This window comes from Hypanus sabinus, chromosome 9, assembly GCF_030144855.1.
Source record: "Hypanus sabinus isolate sHypSab1 chromosome 9, sHypSab1.hap1, whole genome shotgun sequence".
Taxonomy (NCBI): domain Eukaryota; kingdom Metazoa; phylum Chordata; class Chondrichthyes; order Myliobatiformes; family Dasyatidae; genus Hypanus; species Hypanus sabinus.
The window spans coordinates 6,841,787-6,864,098 of NC_082714.1; the positions used below are offsets into that span (position 1 = coordinate 6,841,787).

Consider the following 22,312-nt stretch of genomic DNA (forward strand, 5'->3'; position numbering starts at 1 on the left):
AGCAGCAGGCCAGGCAGCATCTATAAGGAGAAGCACTTCTTCCTATAGATGCTGCCTGGCCTGCTGCGTTCCACCAGCATTTTGTGTGTTATCTGTACAAGCTAGCTTTTCTCTGGATTACGTGCAAAATCGAGAAGTAATTCAGAACCAGAAATTAAACAACCACTTCCTCTAATGGACCCGCTCCAGCTGGAATTTGAAACTACTGTACTGATCAAATCTATAGAAAAATGCAAGCCATTCTATTCCAGCACACCCAGTGAACAGCTGCCTCTGTAAATATGGGTTTGGAGTGTAATGACAGACCCAAGACCATTTAACCTACTAATTAGCTCTTCAAAGGACAGGAGTAAGCTCATGTAAAATCTCCTGGCAACAAGCGCAAACTTACCTGCGTATCGCATGCACATGGAACAAGAGAAATCAAGCGTTTTAACTCATCTGAGGTGTTCCAGCCAGGTTCCTAGTTCATCACAGAAGCGTTTGTTTTATAATCCCGCTCGAGCTCTCAGGTCTTCTTCTGCCGGTCTCTCATATTTAAACAATCTTGCTCAAAAAATAACTGGGAAATCAGCTTTTTTGAACTACGTTCTTAAACTGGAATTCAATACCTAAAACTATAAGGGATGCAGACTCAGCTGACACTTTTAAACATCAAATCAAAACCTGTTTATTTAACCTTGCCTTTAACTACCATCTTTTATTTTCATGTTTGCCTTTGAACTACATCGTTGTATGAAAACTGCTCTATAAATTATTATAAATTACTGTCTTAAAGCTCGTTAGACTACTAAGACATAGTAGCAGAATAAGGCCATTCAGCCCATTGGGATGCACTGCCATTCCAGCATAGCTCAACCCCATTCTCCCTGTAACACCAGACAACAAAGGAATAGATAATGCATAGTAGTTCAGTGACAACATTTTCAACACTAAGTCACATCCAGAGTTTCTACCCTGTCCACAACATTGCCAATACCGTCTCAGATCAACCAGCTCAACACCAGCACCTCTATTTCCTCAAGAGGCTAAAGAAATTTAGCATGTCCCTGTTGACCATCACCGATTTTTACTGATGCACCTCGGTTTGGTACGGCAGCTGCTCGGCCCAAGACTGCAATAAACTGAGCTAAGTTGAACCCACATCGGAGACAGCAGCCTCCCCTCCACGGACTGTCTATACTTCTCACTGCCTCAGTAAAGTAACCAAAATAATCAAGGATCCACTCCAACTCTCACACCCCCCCCCAATGGGGCAGAAGATAGAAAAGCCTTCAAGCACGTACCACCAACCGCAAAGATTTGAATGTTCCCTAGTACAAGATGGACTCATCTCACACTCTGTAATATTAATGTTTCCCTCAACGTACATGGACAGCTTGCAAAACAAAGCTTCTCACTGTACCCCAGTATGTGACAATAGTAAACCAACGTACCCAGTGTTGAAACCCTCATTTACAGCCTGACACATTCTCACTTAGCATCTGCAATTCAACAAGCCTCACATATCCCTCCCAGACCTCGACAAACCTTCAGCTTAGTCACCCCCCTCTCATTCATTACAAACTCCTGCTAACAGCATTGCATTTAATGCTTCATATTATATACCCCGATGAAGGTCTTGGTTCGAAACATCATTTATTTCATTTTCATAGACGGTGCCTGACCTGCTGAGTTCCTCCAGCATTTTCCGTGTTCTCCTCTGGATTTCCAGCATCTGCAGAATCTTTTGCGTTATACGAATGGGAAAATTTTAATGCAATTCTTTTCTAGCTGTATCACTGAACACAAGCATTTCTGACAAGATAGTCACATGCAAATCTCTAAACAATCAGATTATTAACCATTTATTTAAATCACACAGTAAACATAAGACAGTATTTAGAATGCAAGCAAGCTGTTCCTTTTTTTTTCCAACATTTTAACACGTTTATATAAAAAGCAGATTAATTTTTGTTAACAGCTGTCCCCTCCCACCCAAGGAACTCACTGTTCCAAAAACAGATTAGCAACATGCACAGAACATAACCATTAGAAAAAATTAGGTAGAAAATACATTGGGATTATGTACATTTTAGATAAGGCGTCTATGGTAGAGTTAAACCAAGCACGAGGACAAGCAGGTGTTAGTGACTCGCCGCAGGATTTGGTCTTTAAGGCTTCTCGATGTTGAAGCAGGGAAGTATTTTAAGATCTGCAGTCATGGAGGATTACAACCAAGGTACTAAAAATGCTCTTTTACTGACAGGATTGTTACTTGAAGCAATGACACAGAAAGGTGTTAACTAAAATTTGCAACTTTGTTCTAATTTCCAGTTTATGCAACATGAAAAATGACATTTCCATACAACTTACTGTTAAAATTTACTTTTTTTCTTTAAAGATTTTGTTAGCCACATACAGCTGAGAAGTTAACTATTTCAGAAACACGAGAGGTTATGTTACAGAAAAATCCCTTACAAAATACAAATCAGAGCTTGTTAGGACCCAGTCAATGCTTTCAATTGTTCTTTTTAAATCCCCAAGTTTTACATCTGTTCCTGAGATTATTCATTCCTCTAGCATCATTACTCAAAAATATACAATTCAACAAGAACACATTCGGGGGTCCTTCCATAATCTAGCATCTGCTTTGCTTCTATCCAAGAATACTGAAAATTCTCAGTCCAATGCCTTATTGTTAATTGCACCTCCAAACTGGAGCACATCCTAGCCTTATTAGTTATTTGCGTAGACTTTCCAATGTGTTAAGTGTTAGTTTTTTTTAAAAGTTCGGATAACACAGCAGCAGACATGATTAACTCGTACTTAACGCTAAAGCATCTGTGCCAACTTGGAGCTAGCAAGGTAATGTGTTAGCACGTAATGTTATATAGAAAAAACCAGGGCCAACAAAAGTCATCTACAGCCTCTGAAGTTTTCTAAATCCAGTCACACCTTCAGAGCTGTACTGAGTCAGTCTACATCAACACCGTCACCTCCAGAGTGTGCTGACCGTTAACTTGGAGTGATCCTGAGATGGTTAGGGAGTAGGTTCTACACTGGTATGGTTAGAGTTCTGGAAAGGCTGTAAACAGTACCAGATGACAGAAAGGTGCAATTCCTTCTATGATTTAGTGTTTGCAGTGCAAATGAAGTGTTTTGCTAGTTTATAGTGGATAATTTGGCAATTTAAATACAAATGAGTGTAAGGAGGGGAAATGGGGGAGGGAAGGCGGATGGAGCAAGTAGTAACCAATCCTCATTAAATATTGGAAAAAGTACGTGGGTGTGTTCGATAGCAATTCTAAAAGGGCAAGTGATCACAATGAAAGGGAGAATATTGGCATTTTTGAATCAATGCTGTAGGCCTGGTAAACTGGTACAAAGAAGAGTTACAGAATGAAGCATTTTCTCTTCTTCTTCTTGACAGGAATAGGACAGAGCACTGCACGGATGGCTTCGTCGAACACAGTCTTAAGGCCTCGCTGGGTTAGTGCTGAGCATTCCAGATACTTCACCGAACCTGGGGGGATAAGCAGGTTATGACAGCAGCATTTATACAAGCCTCTTCCCCCCTCCCCCCACCCCCTAGAGAGACTGCGGAGAAAGATCCTACAACTATGCCAGCCTAGTGTTAGCAGGACACCATTACAGTGTCCGTAATCTGGGTTCAATTCCCAGTGCTGTCTGAATGTTCTGGGTTTCCTCCAGATGCTCCGGTTTCCTCCCACATCCCAAAGACGTACCGGTCAGTAGGTTAACTAGTCACATGGGTGGCGCAGACCCATCGGACCGGATGGGCCCGTTACCATGTTGAATCTCTAAATAAACTAGCTCACTATTTTGCTCTCTTTTTGCACTACCTGTTTTTTAAATAAATATCAGAATCAAGTTTCATATCAAATTGTGAAATTTGTTTTGTGGAATGGTACAGGGCAATACATAATAATAAAAAACTAAATTACAGTAAATATATATAGTTTGAAATGTTAAAATAAATAGCGCAAAAAGTGAAAGAAAAGGTTATTCAGAAAATTAGACAGCAGAGGGTAAGCTAATCCTGAAACATTGAGTGTGTGCCTTCAAGCTCCTGTACCTCCTTCCTGATGGTAGCATTGAGAAGTGGGCATGTCCTTATGTATTTCTTATTGTAAGTTATAGTGGTATTTTATATTTTGGCCTGTACTGCTGCCACAAGACAACAAATTTCACAACATCTCAGTGATAATAAACCTGATTGATTCTTCGTAAACAAATAAACTAGAAGTCAAGTCTATGTGGGGAAAGGGAGACAGACAGACACATTCTAACTACCCCCACTCGCCCTCCAACTGGTACAGAGGCCCACAATGAACATTTTATCTACAAACAGGGGTTGGACACACCCTGAGAAACTACAAGCATTGAAGGGAGAAGGGAAAAGAAAAAGGAAACTGGATCTAATCAGAGAGCTTTTCCCAACAGCTAGTATTGAGAGAAATGGGCCAAATGGCAAGTTCTGACAGAGAAGCCTGATTGAATAACCATAGTGCGATTGGTGTATCAGATCAGGTATTAACAGACTCGAAGCACAGAACACAATATTTATAGAATTCTTTCCCACAAGTAGTACGGCACCATTGCATAGTGGTTAGTGTAACACTATTAAAGTTCCAGCAACCCCGGTTCAGTGACCGCCGTTGTCTCTGAGGAGTCCCTCCGTGACCATGTTTGTGTTCTGGATTTCTCCCACATTCCAAAGTAGTAAGGCTCAACAGGGTGGCAGGGGCTCATCGGGTTGGAACGGCCTGTTACCCTGCCATATCTCTAAATAAATAGATGGAATCACAGAAAGTGAGTGAATCTTTACATTCTCTAGTTGAGGCCCCACCACCTTGACTACAGGTGGCTGTCACAGAGCAGATAGTGTTTAAAGACCATGCCACCCCATCATTTTTATCTCCTCTAGCTGATTAAAGACCTGCTTGCACTACGCATCAGTGCCAGACGCACACACTGAAAAATCACTCCCATACTCTGTTCTGATCTGGTCACCACTTCTTATGAACAATAAAGAAGCTTTAGAAGGAGATTTACCAGGATGCTGCCTGGATTGGAGAGCATATCTTATGAGGATAGGTAGGGGGTGCTAGGGCTCTTCTCTTTAGAGTGAAGGAGGATGAAAGGTGATTTGATAGAGGGGTAACAAGATAAAAGACAGAAAGTTGGACACCCAGTACAAGAGGTCATAATTTTAAAGTGATTGGAGAGGGTAATGTCAAAGGTAGATTTTCTTTTTGACATAAAGTGGGGTTGGGGGTAAATAATCAGCCATGACTGAATTTCAGAGATGGTCCAATTCTGCTCTATCACATGGAATAAATTGCCAGGCTGGTGGGGGGTGGGGGCAAAGGTAGATACACTGGGGTCATTTAAGAGATCTTAGATAGGCACATAGATGATAGAAAGATGGAGGGTTATGTACATAAGAACATAAGAGATAGGAGCAGGAGTAGGCCAATCGGCCCCTCAAGCCTGCTCCGCCATTCAACAAGATCATGGCTGATCCAATCTTAACTCTAGTTTTCACCGAATCCCACAAGGCAACAGTGCCAACCAGCAGGGCACCATGCCGCCCATTTTATTTTATTATTCATCGCGCCCAAACCCATGTGATCACCCGGGGGAAAAAAAAACGATTTGCCAATTGAGGAGAAAAAATCTGGAAAATTCCTCTCCAATCCATCCAGGCTATCGAAAACTGGCCCAGGAGATCACATGGCTGACCTAAACCTAGCCTCATGTCCACTTACCTGCTCGCTCACCGTATCCCCTAATGCCATTTTTATCCAGGAAAACGTCTATCTCCGTTTTGAATTTATTGAGTGTAGTAGCTTCCACAGCTCTCTGGGGCAGTAAATTCCACAGCTCCACTACCCTCTGAGTGAAGAAATTTCTCCTCATCTCAGTCCTGGAACGGCATCCCCTTATTTTAAGATTATGCCCCCTAGTCCTAGTTTCACCCATCATTGGGAACATTCTCCCCGCATCCACCCGATCAAGCCCCTTCACAATCTTATATGTTTCAATAAGATCGCCTCTCGTTCTTCGGAACTCCAATGAGTAGAGTCCCAATCTACTCAACCTCTCATCATACATCAACCCACCCATCCCCGGAATTAACCTAGTGAACCTTCTCTGCACTGCCTCGAGAGCCAGTATGTCCTTTCTTAAATATGGACACCAGAACTGCACGCAGTACTCCAGGTGTGGTCTCACCAATACCCAGTACAACTGCAGTAAGACCTCCCTGTTCTTATACTCCATCCCCCTAGCAATAAAAGCCAGCATTCCATTGGCCTTCTTGACCACCTGCTGCACTTGCATACTAACTTTGTGTGTTTCCTGCACCAGGACCCCCAGATCCCTTTGCACAGAAGCACTTTCCAGTTTCTCTCCATTTAGATAATAACTTGCTCTATTATTTTTCCTGCCAAAGTGCAAGACCTCACACTTGTCAGTATTATATTTCATCTGCCAAATGTCTGCCCAATCACTCAGCCTATCTATGTCCCCCTGCAGGGTTTCAATGTCCTCCGCACTCATTACACTCCCTCCCATCTTTGTGTCATCAGCAAACTTTGATACGTTGCACTTAGTTCCTTTCTCCAAATCATTAATATAGATTGTAAAGAGTTGGGGTACCAACACCGACCCCTGCGGAACGCCACTAGTCACCAACTGCCAGTCTGAAAATAAACCATTTATCCCAACTCTCTGTTTTCTGTTAGAAAGCCAATCCTCCACCCATGCCAGAATATTATCCCCAATCCCATGATTTTTTTACTTTAAGTAATAATCTTTGGTGTGGCACCTTGTCAAATGCCTTTTGGAAGTCCAAATACACCACATCCACTGGTTCTCCTTTATCTACCCTATGTGTTATGTCCTCAAAGAACTCCAACAAATTTGTCAAACATGACTTCCCTTTTGTAAAGCCATGCTGACTTTGTCCTATTAAGCTATGTTTATCCAAATGCCCTGTTACTGTTTCCTTAATTATCGATTCCAACATTTTGCCAACCACAGATGTTAGGCTAACTGGCCTATAATTCCCAGCCTTCTGTCTATTGCCCTTTTTAAATAAAGGAGTTACATTAGCATTTTTCCAATCTGCCGGGACCATTGCCGAGTCCAGCGAGTTTTGAAAAATTATCACTAATGCATCCACAATCCCGACCGCCACTTCCCTTAAGACCCTAGGATGCAAGCCATCCGGTCCAGGGGATTTATCCACCTTCAGTCCCATTAATTTAGCAGGTACCATTTCCTTGGTGATCTGAATCGTAGTTAGCTTCTCTCCCCCTAGAGCCAATGTAGGAAGGAAGGGTTAGACTGGTCTTAGAGAAGATAAAAAGGTCAGTACAATATTGCGTGTAAAAGTGTCTGTAGAGTTCTGTTCCCGTTAACACCCGGCCAAAAGTTTGTGCAGTAGTCTGTTCATTGAAGGAGCTTTAACAAAGTTGAAAAACAACAAATAGTTTACATTCCAAAGAGTGAGGTGAGATTTTTTTGAAAACACGCTGAGTGAGTTGCTCACCTTCCCTGCCGTGAAACAAGTTGTGCAACAAACAAGCCCTGAAGCTACTGCTGAAATTGAGATCACTGATTCAACAGAGGGAAAGTGATCTAAAATAATGTACATTGTGAAAGGAAAGCCCAAAGTTTCTGTCATAAAGCTCATCCTGTACAACTCAGGTAATTTACCCAAAGGCAAGACTGGGAATGAAAGGGTTAATGTATGAGGAGTGTTTGAAGGCTCTGGGACTGTACTCACTGGAGTTCAGAAGAATGGGGGGGGGGGATCTCTTTGAAACCTATCAAATATTGAAAAACCTAGATAGAATGGATCTTTCTAATAGTGGCACAACCTCAGAAGAGTCGTCCATTTGGAATGGAGATGACAGGCTAGTGAATCTTTAGTCACAGGCTAGTGAATCTGTGGAATTCATTGCCACAGATTAAGAGGGATAACAAATCAAGCCATGATGGAATGGCAGAGTAGACTCAATGGGCTGAATGGCCTAATTATGCTCCTGTGTCTTATGGTCTTATTCAGAGACAGAGTTAAACTGCAGGTCCAAAAGTGCTTTAGTTTAATCATAATTTTAACTTGTTGAAAGATGAAAGGAGTATCACCTCCAGTAAAGGCTGTGTCAACGAGTCCCTGTGCGAGTGTGAGAATCTGGGACCAAGGACTGAAGTCTGGAGGTGGCCTGTCTGTGTGAGGGGCTGGGTGGGAGGAAGGTAAGGGAGCTTCTGTTCTGTTGAACATTGTGGGCATGTTATATTGACACCGTGGTGTGTGGTGACTCTTGCTGGCTTCCTCCTGAACAACCGTGGTTAACGCAGATGATGTTTCGGTTTACACTGGTAAATAAATGAATCAAACAGGCTGGAGTTCCTTTACTTCTGGATTTGTCGCACGCATATCAAACATAGAAACAAAATGTCGTTTGCGTCAACAATCAGCACTGTCTGAGGGTGTGCTGGGGCTGCCCGCGAGTGTTGCCAAGCTTCCAGCACCCAGAAAGGGAGTTCACAACTCCCTAATCCTAATCAGATTGTTGGGTGGGGTGGGGTGAATTTGGAGTACCCAGAGGAAACTCAATACAGTCAAAGGGAGCATGTACAAACTCCTTACAGGCGGTGGTGGCAATTGAACCCCAATCGGTGTTTGCTGGCGCTGGAAAGCAACTGTGCTAATGCTATGCTACCGTCCCACTCTACACTATCCTGTTAACTGCTCAACCACTGGTGACCCCAAGCGCTGGAATCTGCCCCTCCCTGTCACCCACTGCTCTCACCTATTTGGACACAAGAACATGAGAATGCCACTTAGCCCCCACAACCTTTCCTACGCAATAGGGTCACAGCTGATCCACGATGGCCTCAAACCCCACTACTGCTCCTTGAACTTACAAATATTTATCCAGCTCCATTTTATCTCATTACCTGTAATAATAACTGGGTGGCACAGTAACACAGCAGTCAATGCATCACTTTTTAACATTAATGACCCAGAGTTTATACGCTTTCTGTGACCATGGGGGGTTTCCTCCGGGTGCTCCGGTTTCCTCCCACATTCCAAAGCCGTATGGGTCAGGGTTAGTAAGTTGTGGGAATCATACGTTGGTGCCAGATGCAAGGACAACACTTGCTGACTGCCCCCGGCACATCCTCAGACTATGTTAGCTGTTGATGCAAATGACAAATTTCAATGTATAAGTGACAGATAAAGTTAATCTTTCACCTTCCTCCAGTGACGCTAGTGCTGGGATTGCAGCACCCAGTCCTGTGTCCCTATGTAAATGTATTTAATTATTGAGCTAGAGCATAGAACAGCCCTTTCCAGTGCTCGCTAGCAACCCCCCATTTAACCCCAGCATGATCACAGGATAATTTACAATGACCAATTAACCTACTAACCAGTGAGTCTATGGACTGCGGGAGGAAACCGGAGCACCTGGAGAAACCGGAGAATAACGAAGAAACTTCTTACAGACAATGTTGAAATTGAATTCCGAACCCCAGACTGCGCAAGATTTAATAGCATCACGCTAACCACTATGCTATCGTGCCGCCCACAAGATGGGGGGCAGAACAGCTTTCTGGTTAGCGATCCATCCAGGAGGAAGGAGACATCTCTCTGCCCCCAACCAGAGCAGGTCTCTCATCACACAGACATCCTCGACAGGGGTTTTCAGCGGCTGGGGATGCAGAGGGCTGACGATGAAAGTTGCACAAGGGGAAAGAGGTGCCTACCGATCTCCTTGGCCATAGCCAGACCCTGTGGGTAGGTAATGGGGGTCAGTTTCTTCTCCCGCAGCTTCTCAATCGTGTCCTTGTCATCTCGCAGGTCAAGCTTGGTCCCCACTAAGATGATGGGCGTGTTTGGACAGTGATGCCTCACTTCAGGGTACCACTAGTGGGGAAGGAAAAGGACGAGACATAAATCACAGCAGACCATTCAAACTATCCCACATTCAGTAACATCACAGGTAATCCTCAATCCCACCTACAGCAATTTTGAGAAACATTTGCTAACACACTACTGGAGCAATGATTCTGGAAATGGCACACGATTTCAGTGAGTATTGGAATGTCTATACTGAGAGCTTTAATGTGCCTATTTAGGTCATATCACTCCTTGGAGAGAAGAAAAGTATTCACCCCTTTAATATGACACATCAAATCATCACTGGTACAGCCAACTGGTTTTAGAAGTCACATAATTAGTTAAGTGGAGATCACCTGTGCACAGTCAAGGTGTTTCAATTGATTGTAGTAAAAATACGCCTGTATCTGGAAGGTCCAATTGTTGGTGAGTCAGTATCCTGGCAAAAACTACACCAGGAAGACAAAGGAACACTCCTAGCAACTCTGCAAAAAGGTTATTGAAAAGCACAAATCAGGAAATGGAAACAAGAAAATTTCCAGGTCACTGAATATTCTTTGGAGTATAGTTCAGTCAATCACCAAAAAATGGAAAGAATATGGCACAGCTGTAAATCTGACTAAAACAGGCCGTCCTCAAAAACTGAGTGACCGTGCAAGAAGTGGAGATTTGTGACAACTCTGGAGGTGTTACAAGCTTCAGTGGCTGAGATGGGAGAGACTGTGCATACAACAATTACTGCCCGGGTGCTTCACAAGTCACAGCTTTATGGGAGAGTGGCAAAGAGAAAGCCATTGTTAAAAAAAAACTCACATGAAATCTTGGTAGAATTTGCCAAAGGGCATGTGGGAGACTCAGAAATCATCTGGAAGGTTCTATGGTCTGATGAAACCAAATGTGAGCTTTTTGACTATCAGACTAAGCCCATTATCATCAAAAACACAACATCCCTACCGTGAAACATCATGCTGTGGGGATGCTTCACTGCAGCAGGCCCTAGAAGGCTTATGAAGGTAGAAGGTAAAATGAATGCAGCAAAATAGAGGGAAATCCTGGAGGAAACCCTGATGCAGTCTACAAGAGAACTGTGACTTGGGGGAAGATCTCCTGTTCAGTAAGACAATGACCCCAAACGTAAGGCTAAATAAAGCTACTCAAGAATGGCTTACAAACAACAAAGTAAATGTCCTGGAGTGGCCAAGTCAGAGACCAGACCACAACCCAATTGAGAATTTGCGGCTGGACTTGAAAAGGGCCGTTCATTCATGATTCCCATTCAATTTGACAGAGCTCAGCAGTTTTGTAAAGAAGAATGGGGAAAATTGCAGTGCCCTGAGCAAAGCTGATAGAGACCTTTCTACACAGACTCAAGGCTCAAGATGCTAAAGGTGCATCTACTAACTACTGACCTGATTGGTTGGGGGGGGGGATGAATACTTATTCAATCTATTATTTTGTGTTTAATAATTGTAATAAATTTAGACCTATTTGAAGAAATGTGTTTTCACTTTGACATAAAAGTCTTTTTTGTTGATCAGTGTCACAAAAAATGAAATTAAACTCACTATTTCAATGTTGCAAAATAAAACATGAAAACTTCCAAGGGGGTGAATACTTTTTACAGGCACTGTTTAAGGTGAGACAGATTAATTTCAAAGGGGATGTGAGGGGTAAGTTGCTTTTTTTTTATTACAGAGAGTGGAGGGTGCCTGGAATACACTACCCGGGGTGGTGGTAGAGGCAGAAACATTGTTTTTGAGAGGTTTAGATAGGCTCATGAATGTGAGGAAAATGGAAGGATATGGACATTGTGTAGGAGGAAGGGCCTATTCCTGTCCTTCACTGTTTCTACGTTCTACATTCTATCTTGAGTGTGGCAGGGGTACAATTATGATACTTGGACAGGCACGTGGATAGAAAGGAGTTCAAGGGATATGGGATAAGCTCAGTCAGGCAATGGTCAGTATGGATGAATTGGGATGAATGCCCCAGTTGTGTGCTGTATGAAGATTATAAATATTAGCTTCATTTGTCATGTAATCAAAATATCATTGGTGGAATTGAACCCCGGTCAAGGGTGCTATAATAGCATTATACTACTGTACGTCCACAAAACTTGACACCACAGATTTTGACTGCAGTGTCACGGGACAAGAAGCAGATCGCGCGGTGACAGTCGGCACTTACCTTGGCACGGACGTTTTCAAAGGAGGCTGGGCTCACCAGGGAGAAGCAGATCAGAAACACGTCCTGTTCAAAAACAAGAAACAGAATCATATAGGTTACAAAGGCCTGTTTCACTATCTCCCCCAGGTGTCTATCCCTCCCCATTCAGGGTGTCTGACTCAAGAAGACACTCAATGGCGAGGGAGGGAGACACTGTTAAATCCACCAGCAGCTGGCTCGGCCCAGCAAGTCACCACCTCCTACAACTGACAAAGAAAAGCATCTCCAGCAATCCACTAGAGTGACTCAGTGGGGGAAGCGGGATGACCACGGATGTTAAAAACCCCATTTCACAATTCCTTTCCCCCCCTCACAGCTGTAGACTACTTTCTAAAAGGGCAGAAAATTTTAAAAATCAGGCGCAAAAGGATTTGGAAATCCTTGTGCACGATTCCCTAAAGGTTAACTTGCAGGGTGAGTTAGTGCTGAAGAAGGCAATACAATGTTAGCATTCATTTCAAGAGGACTAAATATAAGAGCACGGATGTAATGCTGAGGCTTTATGAGGCATTGGTCAGACCGCACTTGTGGAGTATAATGAGCAGCTTTGAGCTCCTTATCTAAGAAATGTGCTGGCATTGGAGAGGGTCCAGAGGGGGTTCATGACAATGATTTTGAGAATGGAAGGGTTAATGTATGAGGAACGTTTGATGGCTCTGGGCCTGTACTCACTGGAGTTTAGAAGAGTAGGGGGATCTAGAGTGGATGTTCCCAATGGTGGGGGAGTTTACGACCACTGGACACAGCCTCAGAACAGAGGGAAGTCCATTTAGAGCAAAGATGAGGAGGAATTACTTCAGCCATTTTCACAGACGGCTGTGGAGGCAGAGTCACTGGAATGGCAGAGCAGACTCAATGGGCCAAGTGGCCTAATTTTGCTCCTGCGTTTTATAGCTGTGGATTATGGTTCTTCCAGGAAAGTTCGTGCTGCTTCAGATTCCAGCATCTGTACTCTCTTAGGTCTCTGTTCAAGAACGAACCTGCATTGCCCTAGCTGCCATCACCTTGGGCCATCCCAACCTCTTCACAACCAAGAGTCATGAAATGCGAGGTAGGAAACACAAGCAACCTCTCAGACAATGGAACATACAACAGTACCCTGAGATCAATCTAACTGTTTCCTACCACATAGCCCTCAATGTTTCTATCACCCATGTGCCTATCTAAGAGTTTCTTTGAAGACCCTGATATATCTGTCTTTACCAACTCCCCTGACAGAGTGTTCCACACAGTCACCACTGTCTTCAATACCTTTGACATCCCCTCTCCCTATGTTTTCCTCCAGTGATGTTAAAGTTATGCTTCCTCATATTAGCCAGTTCCACTCTGGGTAAAAGTCTCTGGCTCTCCACTCAATCTACATCTCTTGTTCACCTCTATGAAGTCACTTCTTATCCTCCTCTCCAAAGAAAAAAGCCCTAGATCACTCAACATATCCTCATAAGACATGTTGTCTCATCCAGGCAGCATCCTGGTTAATCTCCTCTGTACCCTCTAAAGCTTGCATATCCTTCCTATAATGAGATGAGCAGAACTGAACACAATATTCCAAGTACTGTATGATCTATGCAGTTTTATAGAACTGCAACATTACCTCACAGCTCTCGTACTCAATCACTGAACACCTTCTTAATCACACTAATAACTAGCACAGCAACCTTAAGGGATCTATGCACGTGGACTCCAAGATCTTTCTGTTCCTCCACATGCTAAGAATCCTGCAATTAACACTGTATTAAGTGTTAAGTTTAATACTTTAAATCACTTTTTATAACAGGAAACTAATTCAGAAATCGGAGATACAAAAGAACATGGGAGACCCAGTGAAGGATACCCTAATGTAAGTTTGCAGGTTGAGTTGGTGATAAGGAAGACAAATACAATGTTAGCATTCATTTCCAAAGAGATAAAATATAAGAGCAAGGGACATTGCCTCAAGATTCAAGGGAGACTTAGGACGGAGATGAGGAGAAACTGTTTTTTCCCCCAGAGAGTGGTGAATCTGTGGAATTCTCTGCACAGGGAAGCAGTTGAGGCTTCTTCACTAAATATATTTTAAAAACAGATAGGTTTTTACACAGTAAGGGAATTAAGGGTTAGAGAAAAGGTAGGTAAATGGAGCTGAGCTTACAGACAAATTAGCCATGATCTTATTGAATGGTGAGGCAGGCTCGATGGGCCGAATGGCCTACTCCTGTTCCTATTTCTTATGTTATGTAACGCTGAGGGTTTATCAGGCACTGGTTGGACCGCACTTGGGAGAACTGTGAGCAGTTTTGGGTCCTTTATCTTAGAATGGATATGCTGGTATTAAACAGGGTCCAGAGAAGATTCATAAGAATAATCACCAGAGAGGTTTCATAAGAATGATCCCAAGGTTAACATAAATGGAGTGTTTGATGGCCCTGGGCCTGTACTCACTTGAGTTTAGAAGAATGAGGGGATATCTCATAATGAAAGGCTAAGGATAGAATGGACATTCAGAGAATGTTTCTAATAATGGGAGAGTCTATGACCAGAGAATACTTTCTTTAGCCAGAGGGTGATGAATCTGTGGAATTTGTTGCCACAGACAGCTGTGGGGGTCCACTCATTAAAATAGAAGCTGATAGGTTCATGATTAGTAAAGGTGTACAAGGTTCCAGGGAAAAGGCGGGAAAATAGATTTAAGAGGGATAATAAATCTGCCACATTGGAATGGTGGTGCAGACTCTATGGGCTGAATGCACTTTTCTCCCTGTTGTGGGTGAGGTGACAGAGATCCCCTCTCTGTCAGAACACGGAGGACTGACCTAAGGGCACAGTCCCTCACTGCAGTGGCCTGCCCACTTATTGAACCTGCCACCCCCAAGCATTGAACACCTCTCCGAGAGACTGCAGCAGACAGCCAAGTGTACACACCCTGAAAACAAACAACAGTGGCTCAGACCGTTCCTGTCATACGGACGCAGGTAGGACGGCAAGTTACAACACATTGACTCTGCCTGCGTCACAAAAGCACCAGAGCAAGGAATTCACACTCACACTGAACCCGCCCGACACTGCACGCAGTTGATGTTAACAGAAAATAGACATTACAGACTGAGGTCCACGACATTGTGCTGATCCTTTAACAAACTTTCAACCAATCTAACCCTTCCCTCCCAATTTCCTTTCATCCATGTTTCTATCTAGGAGTTTTAAATGCCCCTAAAGTATCTGCCTCTACTATCACCACTGGCAGCACATTCTATGCACACCAGTCTGAGTAACAAAAATCTACCTGACTTCTCCCCACCCCAAAACTTTATTCTAACCACTTAAAATTATGCCCCTTTAAATTAGCCATTGTATAATGGAGGCCAAGTCACTTGGGTATATTTAAAGTGCAAGTTGATAGGTTCTTAATTAGTAAGGGTGTCAAAGGTTAGAGAGAGAAGGCACAAGAACAGGGTTGAGAGGGGCAATAAAACCGCTAAAATTGAATGGCGGAGCAGACTCGATGGTCGAATGGCCAATTCCACTCCCGTGTCTTACAATGGAGCTGTCTGTCTGTAACTCTGCAGCACCTTAAGAATCTGGACATTGAAGCCTCCGTGCCAGGCTGATGCAACCAATTATGGTTTAAAAAAAAAATCACTGCATTTCCTCCTTTAAAGGGCAAGGCTCAGAGATTAATTCCAAGAGATTAGGGCTCTGTAGATCAGGCTGAGCTTCCAATAGCTTGAGAAAACTTGGATCCTAGGAGTGTTCCCTTGTTGGTGCTGCTCTGCAGTGTTTATTCTTACAGAAACATGGCTCCAAGACAACATCCCAGGTCCCATCAATCTTCAGGCAATGTCACTCAAGAAGTTTAGTTTGTAACTGTATGTGCTAACATAACTATATGTGCTTGTGTGACTGTATGTACTGATTTTGCACCTTGTTTCATTTAGCTGTATACATGTATATGGCTGAATGACAATTACACCTGACCTTGAGTGCCAAAGACAACCATTTCTCTTGCCAAGCATTCAGCTGTATTTCCAGCAATGCTATTTTTATTGTGAATGATTTTATTACTGGCACATGTCTCTCATCACCCAGGACAGGTCGTCACACTACTACCATCAGGTGGTGAAGACACACAGCTTCTTCGCCTCCACCATGATCCCAGGAACACTGCCTCGTCGTTCCTCTTTCACGCTGCCTTACTGCTACAAAGCAACAAATTTCATGACTTTTCTTGGTAGCTTTTACACTTGATTCTGCATTGTTAATGTTTTACCTTCCGCTGCCTTAGTGCTCTGTATAACACTCTGATCTGTATGAACCAAGTGCAAGACAGACTTTTCACTGTATCTCAATAAATGCAACAATAAGAAACCAATCCCAGTTGCTGGTTGGCCACCATATCCAACAATAACAGGAGATCTATGTGGCATAGTTTTAAAGCGGAAAAGACAACGTGCTGGGGAGCTTCACTCTCTTGACTTCAAAAGTCTGAGTCTAGTGATATGAGTACTCTGCACAAACTGGGGTCTTCCAATAATGTCTGGTTCACTGAGCTACTATAAAAATATTTGTTTTGCCTGCCATCTCTACCCTCTAAGAGGGTCACAGCCTTGCTGTGGTTTGGTGGCTTGTGTGCCTCACTGCTGGCCGCAGCCAGGGCTTTATGCTTTGGCTCTTGGTCAGGTCAACCATGCCAAACAGATCAAAGTGTACAGACCAAGAGTGATCCACTGGTCCTCCAGGTTCGGGGGTTCAGCTCAGGGCTAACAACCCTGACTGGTCAAACAAAATTGTTATGAAAACAGCAATAAAGAATCTTTCTACATCTTTCTACAGTAGCCACCCAGCATGGCTGACAGGAGTGAAAAAGAGTGACTGACGTGATGAAGGAAGCCCTGAACACTGCCAGAGATGGAAGACCATTATTGTTGCCCTAAACACCAATGGTGTAACGGGCAGAAGCTGCCATCTCGACAGTGCATTGGGGCAGAAAACAGAATATAGCATTACAGTTGCAAAGAAAGTGCAGTGCAGGTAGACGGTACGGTGCAAGGCCGCGACGAGGTAGATTGTGAGGCAAGAGACCATTCCACCAGACAAAAGGTCCATTTAAGAGCCTGATAATGGGGATAGAAGCGAGAACGCCCAGGGTGGGTGGGGTCTTCGATTATGCTGGCTACTTTACTGAGACAGCGGCAGGAATTGAACCTCGATCTGAAAGCCAGCACTTGTAAAGGAGCTGCTCTAACCACGAAGCTACATGATGGGTGGTGGTGAAAAACGTCAGGGTGAACAACCATGGCATGATTTGGTGTCAAGGACAAAAGACTTGCCCGTACCTGGGAGTGAGAGAGAATTTGGGATAACAACAGGATATGGTTAAAGTGTCAGAGAAACAGACTCGAATCATTGCTCCACTGCAAGGAGGAAGCAAAAATTTTTGGGGAAATCCAGAGTCTTTAATAGGCCCAAATCAACTCCTCCCCCGTCTATACAGCCTTTATCATCCCTCCATTACCTGCTCAGCAAGCTGACAACACAAACAAGGAGAGAAGGATGCAAGGGAAAATTAACCACTGGCTCCGTCAATCTGCTGCAAAGTCAGAACATCATCTTTAAATAACAAACCTGGCCTTTACTCATCCTTCACTTAGACCCCTCCTTGTTGATAAATTAATTTTAAATTGTTCTATTTAGAGATAGAATGTGGAACAGACCCTTCCAGCTCACCAACACAGCGACCTGCCTATTTAACACTAGCCTACTCACACAACAACTTACAATGACCATTTCACCTACTAAACAGTATGCTTTTAGACAGTGGGAGGCAACTGGAACACAAGGAGGAAACCCACGTGCTCACAGGAAGAACGTACAAACTTTTTACAGAGGACGCCAGAATTAAACATCAAACCCCAACACCCCGATGTGTAATAGCGCTGTATTAATCACTGCATTATTAAGTCCTGCTACCTCAGACAGCATGTACCAGTCTCTACTGAGCACCCGTCCTATGCCTAATTTTAAAGATTAGTTTTATCTGTCACATGAAACATACAGTGAAATGCGTCACTTGTATCAATTACCAGCACAGTCTGAGGATTCTGCAGGGGGCAGCCTACAGGTGTAAAAATGCTTCTGGCACCAACACAACTTACAAACCCTAAGCTCTATGTCTTTGGGAATGCAGGAGGAAACCTACATGGAAAATAGGAAGCACGTACAAATTCTCTATAGACAGTGAGAGAAATCGAATCCCGATCGCTGGCACAGTAAAGCATTACTCTAGCTGCTACATGACCAGCCATCCTCTCCTGCAAACACTGGAAGTTCCCCTCCCTTGTAAGCGAACTCCACACCACCACTATCCCACAACAACCTGACCTCTGGCGAGAGTCATACACTCACAGTTTGCGGGTAGGAAAGTGGGCGCAGTCGGTCGTAATCCTCTTGTCCCGCTGTGTCCCACAAGCCCAGGTTCACCGGCTTCCCATCCACCATCACGTTGGCAGAGTAGTTGTCAAAACTGCAGGAAGAGCAGAGATTCAGAAGCACGCAGGAGTATTGGGTGGGGAGAGAGCATCCCAAAGGAGCAGCTAAACCCCTCTCAACACCACACAGCCATGAGTTCACCAAGGCTCCATCCTAACTTGAGGTCAACCCAGACTCAGACCAGCCACCTGGCAGCATCACCCCAACTGACTTCTTGCCCCTGCTCCTGCACCACCCCCATCCACATTGCAAAGATTAAAAACGATGAGCTTTATTTATCAAAACATACAGTGAAATGTGTTGCTTTACATCAACAATCATAGTCTGAGGATGTTTGGGGGCTACCCACAAGTGGCACCATGCTTCCAGTGCCAACAACTGCTAACTCTAACCCGTATGTCTATGGAATGTGGGGGAAAACTGGGGCACCGGAGGAAACCCATACGATCACGGGGAGAATGTACAGACTCCTTTCAGAGAGCGGTGGGAAACGGAGACCACTTGCTGGCAGTATAAAGATTACACTACCAAGCCTGCTCTTACCTCTTTCCCTTCAATCCACTGCAAGACTAGATTGTCAGGATTCCTGGATGTTACTTACAGAAAGCCCACCAACAATCTTTGTCCCAATAACCAACACCCTTTTTTAACCCTCCAAATAATCTGTACCACCCTCCCCCCCCCACACACAAACAAAATCAGCTCCACCATATTTAGTGGATAAATGGCAGCTTAACCTTTCTATTCGGTATTTTTGCCAGCAATATGTGCCCTCCTGTTTAAGTTCAGAGAGGAGAATATTGAAGGGTCATCAGGAACAGCTTCTACACACAGAGGGTGGTGCGTGTTTGGAATGAACTGCCAGAAATCGTGTAAACACTCAAAAACTGCTGGAGGAATTTAGCAGGTCAGGCAGCATCTATGGAAATGAATAAACAGCTGATGTTTTGGGCCAAGGTTAAGGCGGGTACATTAGCAATACTTAAAAACATGTTGGGCCTAAGGTCCTGTTTGCATTCTGTAAGAATTTATGACACTTAAAGCTGAACTTTCAGTAAATTCCCTAATGTCCATGCCATCACACTCAGCTTCCACCAGCCTCCCAACACCCAGAACCCAGACCCAGAGAGCGAGACGTAGACTCACACAGTGGGGATGTATTCGCCAGGGAAGGCATTGGTCGTGTAGCTGATGAGCAGGCAGGTCTTACCCACCGCGCTGCAAAAGAGAGCAGAGAGGAGTTAGACGGGACCACCAGCTCCCACGGGGGAAGAGACTTTTTACTGACGCGCGTCGCTTTAAAAGAGATACATCCGGTGGTGACTTCACTGGTTCCACACCATCGACCAGCCATTTAACAGAGAATGCACTAGTTCCAAGAACGCCAGCTGAAGGAACTTTCAAAATAGACGCACTGCAAGCAGTGAGCCAGACTGAGGGGTCACCCACTAACAGTCCTGTCACTGAGGGACCACTAACTTTTGGAGAGTCCTCTTCCACACATTGGCCTTCAGAAGTCAGGATACTGAATACAGGAGTTGGGATGTTATATTGAAATTGTACAAGTCATTTAGAAAATTATCAGCAGTTCTGGTTAGCTACCTGCAGGGAAGATACAAGACTGAAAAAGTGCGGAGAAAAAATTTCAAGGATGTTGCTGGGACGTCAGGGGTTGAGTTACTGGGAAAGATTCAATAGGTTAGAAATTATTTTTCCCTGTAGTGTAGAGAATGAGGGGAGATTTGATAAGAGGTATACACAATTATGAGGGGTATAGATAGGGTAACTGCAAGCAGGCTTTTTCCACTGAGGTTGGGTGAGACTACAACTAGAGGTCATGGGTTAAGGGTGAAAGGTGAGATGTTCAAGGGAAAATTCTTCACTCAGGGGGGCACGAGAGTGGAATGAGCTGTCAGTGGAAGTGGTGGATATGGGTTTGATTTCAACATTTCAGAGAAATTTGGATAGGTACCTGGATGAATGCAGAACGACAAACTCTACAAAATATCACAGGAATGGCAAACCTTTAACTTAGCTGCAGTGTAAAGTGTTGCTTATGAGGGCAACACGCACACAATGCTGCAGGAACTCAGCAGGTCAGGCAGCGTCTACGGAAGGGAATAAACAGTCAACGTTTCGGGCTGAGACTCTTCATCAGGTCTGCCCAACCTGCTGAGTTCCTCCAGGATTCTGTTTGAATTGGTCTGGATTTCCAGCATCTGCAGAATCTCTTGTGTTATTGTTCATGGGGGTAGAGTTTTATAGGCAGGGGAGCACATACCTATAAACACTGACATCTGACAGCAAAGCCGCTAGTAATACAGGACGGACAAGAGATTAGAATTGGGGATCAGATGGCAGGAGGACACAGGGAGGAGGAGAAGAGCAATGCCATGAATGGATTGGAAGAGTTAAGAGAACATAATCAGGGTGTTTTTAACCAGGCGGTAATGCAAGTTAGAAGGAATGGGTCTCGGAGCACGTTAGGAGCAAGTTAAAGAACACTTTATCGATCTTTTAGATGAATACATACGAAATCCAAAATTATGTACGAAAACAAACAGTACAGGCTATTTACAAACTGTACAGATCTCCAGTCTGCCTGAAACTCGGGTGACGGAGGAATTATCAGAATCATCCAGAAAACTACTCAAGATAATTGCCTGGAATTTTGTAAAAACTACCAATTCCTCAAGAAAATGTACAAATGATCAACTAAGCCGTAAACATCAGAGACTGTTTGTTCTCCACTGTGACAACGAGTCTATGAGTAGAGAGTTGGAGGGAAAAATGAAAAGACAGCCAGTGGGGTTGGGTGAGAAGAGTCCGGTGGGGTGAGAGGACGTCCGGGAATGGGGTTGGGGAAAGGCACCCATTCGGGTATAGGGAGTGAGGGGGGAGGAAAGGGTCGGGAATGGGAGCGAGGAGGGGAAGGGGTGCAAATGGGGGGGTGGGAGAGAGACATTAGGGGCCGGAGTGGTGGCGGGCAAATTGGGGGGGGGGGAGTCTGGGGGGCGGTGGAGAAGGGCGGGGCTGCCGCCCGGAGATTTTCCAACCGAAACCGTGGCCCAGGCCGGGAGGGCGGGGGCTGAGGTGGGACGGCATGGGTAGGGGGGAGAGAAGAGAGCGGCTCCGGGTCGGACTAGGTGAGAGGAAAGGTCCCGGAGCTGAGGAGCGACGGCGGCGACACTCACCCATCGCCCACCACCACACACTTGATGGCCTGCATCAGTCCAACGTTCCGCGTCCCTCTTCACCGCAGCCTCGCTCCCTAACCGGAAGTCCAGTCCAGCCCAGCCCTACCAACCCCCACTTCCGGAACCTGCCTCCCCGTGGGCTCGGACGGGAATTGCGGCAGCGCCACCCCAGGCGACGTCTCCCAGGAATACTGCACATAACTCCTCGGGTTCAGCAACGCCGCGCCACCCGACGGCTCCCAGGGAAACTGCAGCCAACGCCGCGCTCTCGGCTCTCAGCAGCGCCGCCCCGGCCTGCGGTGCCTAAAGACACTGCAGTCTCTCCTCTCAGCGCAGTAGCGCCTCCCCGCGTTCAGTGATACCACAGCTACCTCGCTGAGTTGTTCTCGGCAGCGCCACCCGCCCGGCGGCTCCCATGGTCATTGCAGCGTCGCTTGGAACCGCTGGACCTCCACTCCATCCAGTGGACAGTTACTGCTCTCGCACCTTTTATCAGGTTCCGATA

General features: G+C 44.7%; 1 protein-coding gene across 1 annotated transcript; it reads right to left on the reverse strand.

Annotated features, from left to right (window-relative positions):
- Positions 1-1,831: 1,831 nt before the first annotated feature.
- On the reverse strand, positions 1,832-21,958 carry LOC132399057 (ras-related C3 botulinum toxin substrate 1). Its single transcript, XM_059978985.1, has 6 exons — positions 21,805-21,958; positions 19,757-19,828; positions 18,527-18,644; positions 12,107-12,169; positions 9,787-9,946; positions 1,832-3,505 (listed from the first exon to the last, which is right to left on the reverse strand). Exons 1-6 carry the CDS (start codon positions 21,837-21,839, stop codon positions 3,375-3,377), a joined length of 579 nt encoding a protein of 192 aa, XP_059834968.1. The 5' UTR covers positions 21,840-21,958; the 3' UTR covers positions 1,832-3,374.
- Between the last annotated feature and the right edge of the window lie 354 nt (positions 21,959-22,312).

Bases quoted from the DNA above. Each gene is read 5' to 3' on its own strand.
- LOC132399057 (XM_059978985.1), bottom strand. From the start codon at position 21,839: ATGCAGGCCATCAAGTGTGTGGTGGTGGGCGATGG. The intron at 19,829-21,804 runs GTGAGTGTCGCC...TCTCTTTTGCAG, and splicing joins TGTGTGGTGGTGGGCGATGG to CGCGGTGGGTAAGACCTGCC. The intron at 12,170-18,526 runs GTGAGTGTATGA...GTTTTTGAACAG, and splicing joins CACTTTCCTACCCGCAAACT to GACGTGTTTCTGATCTGCTT.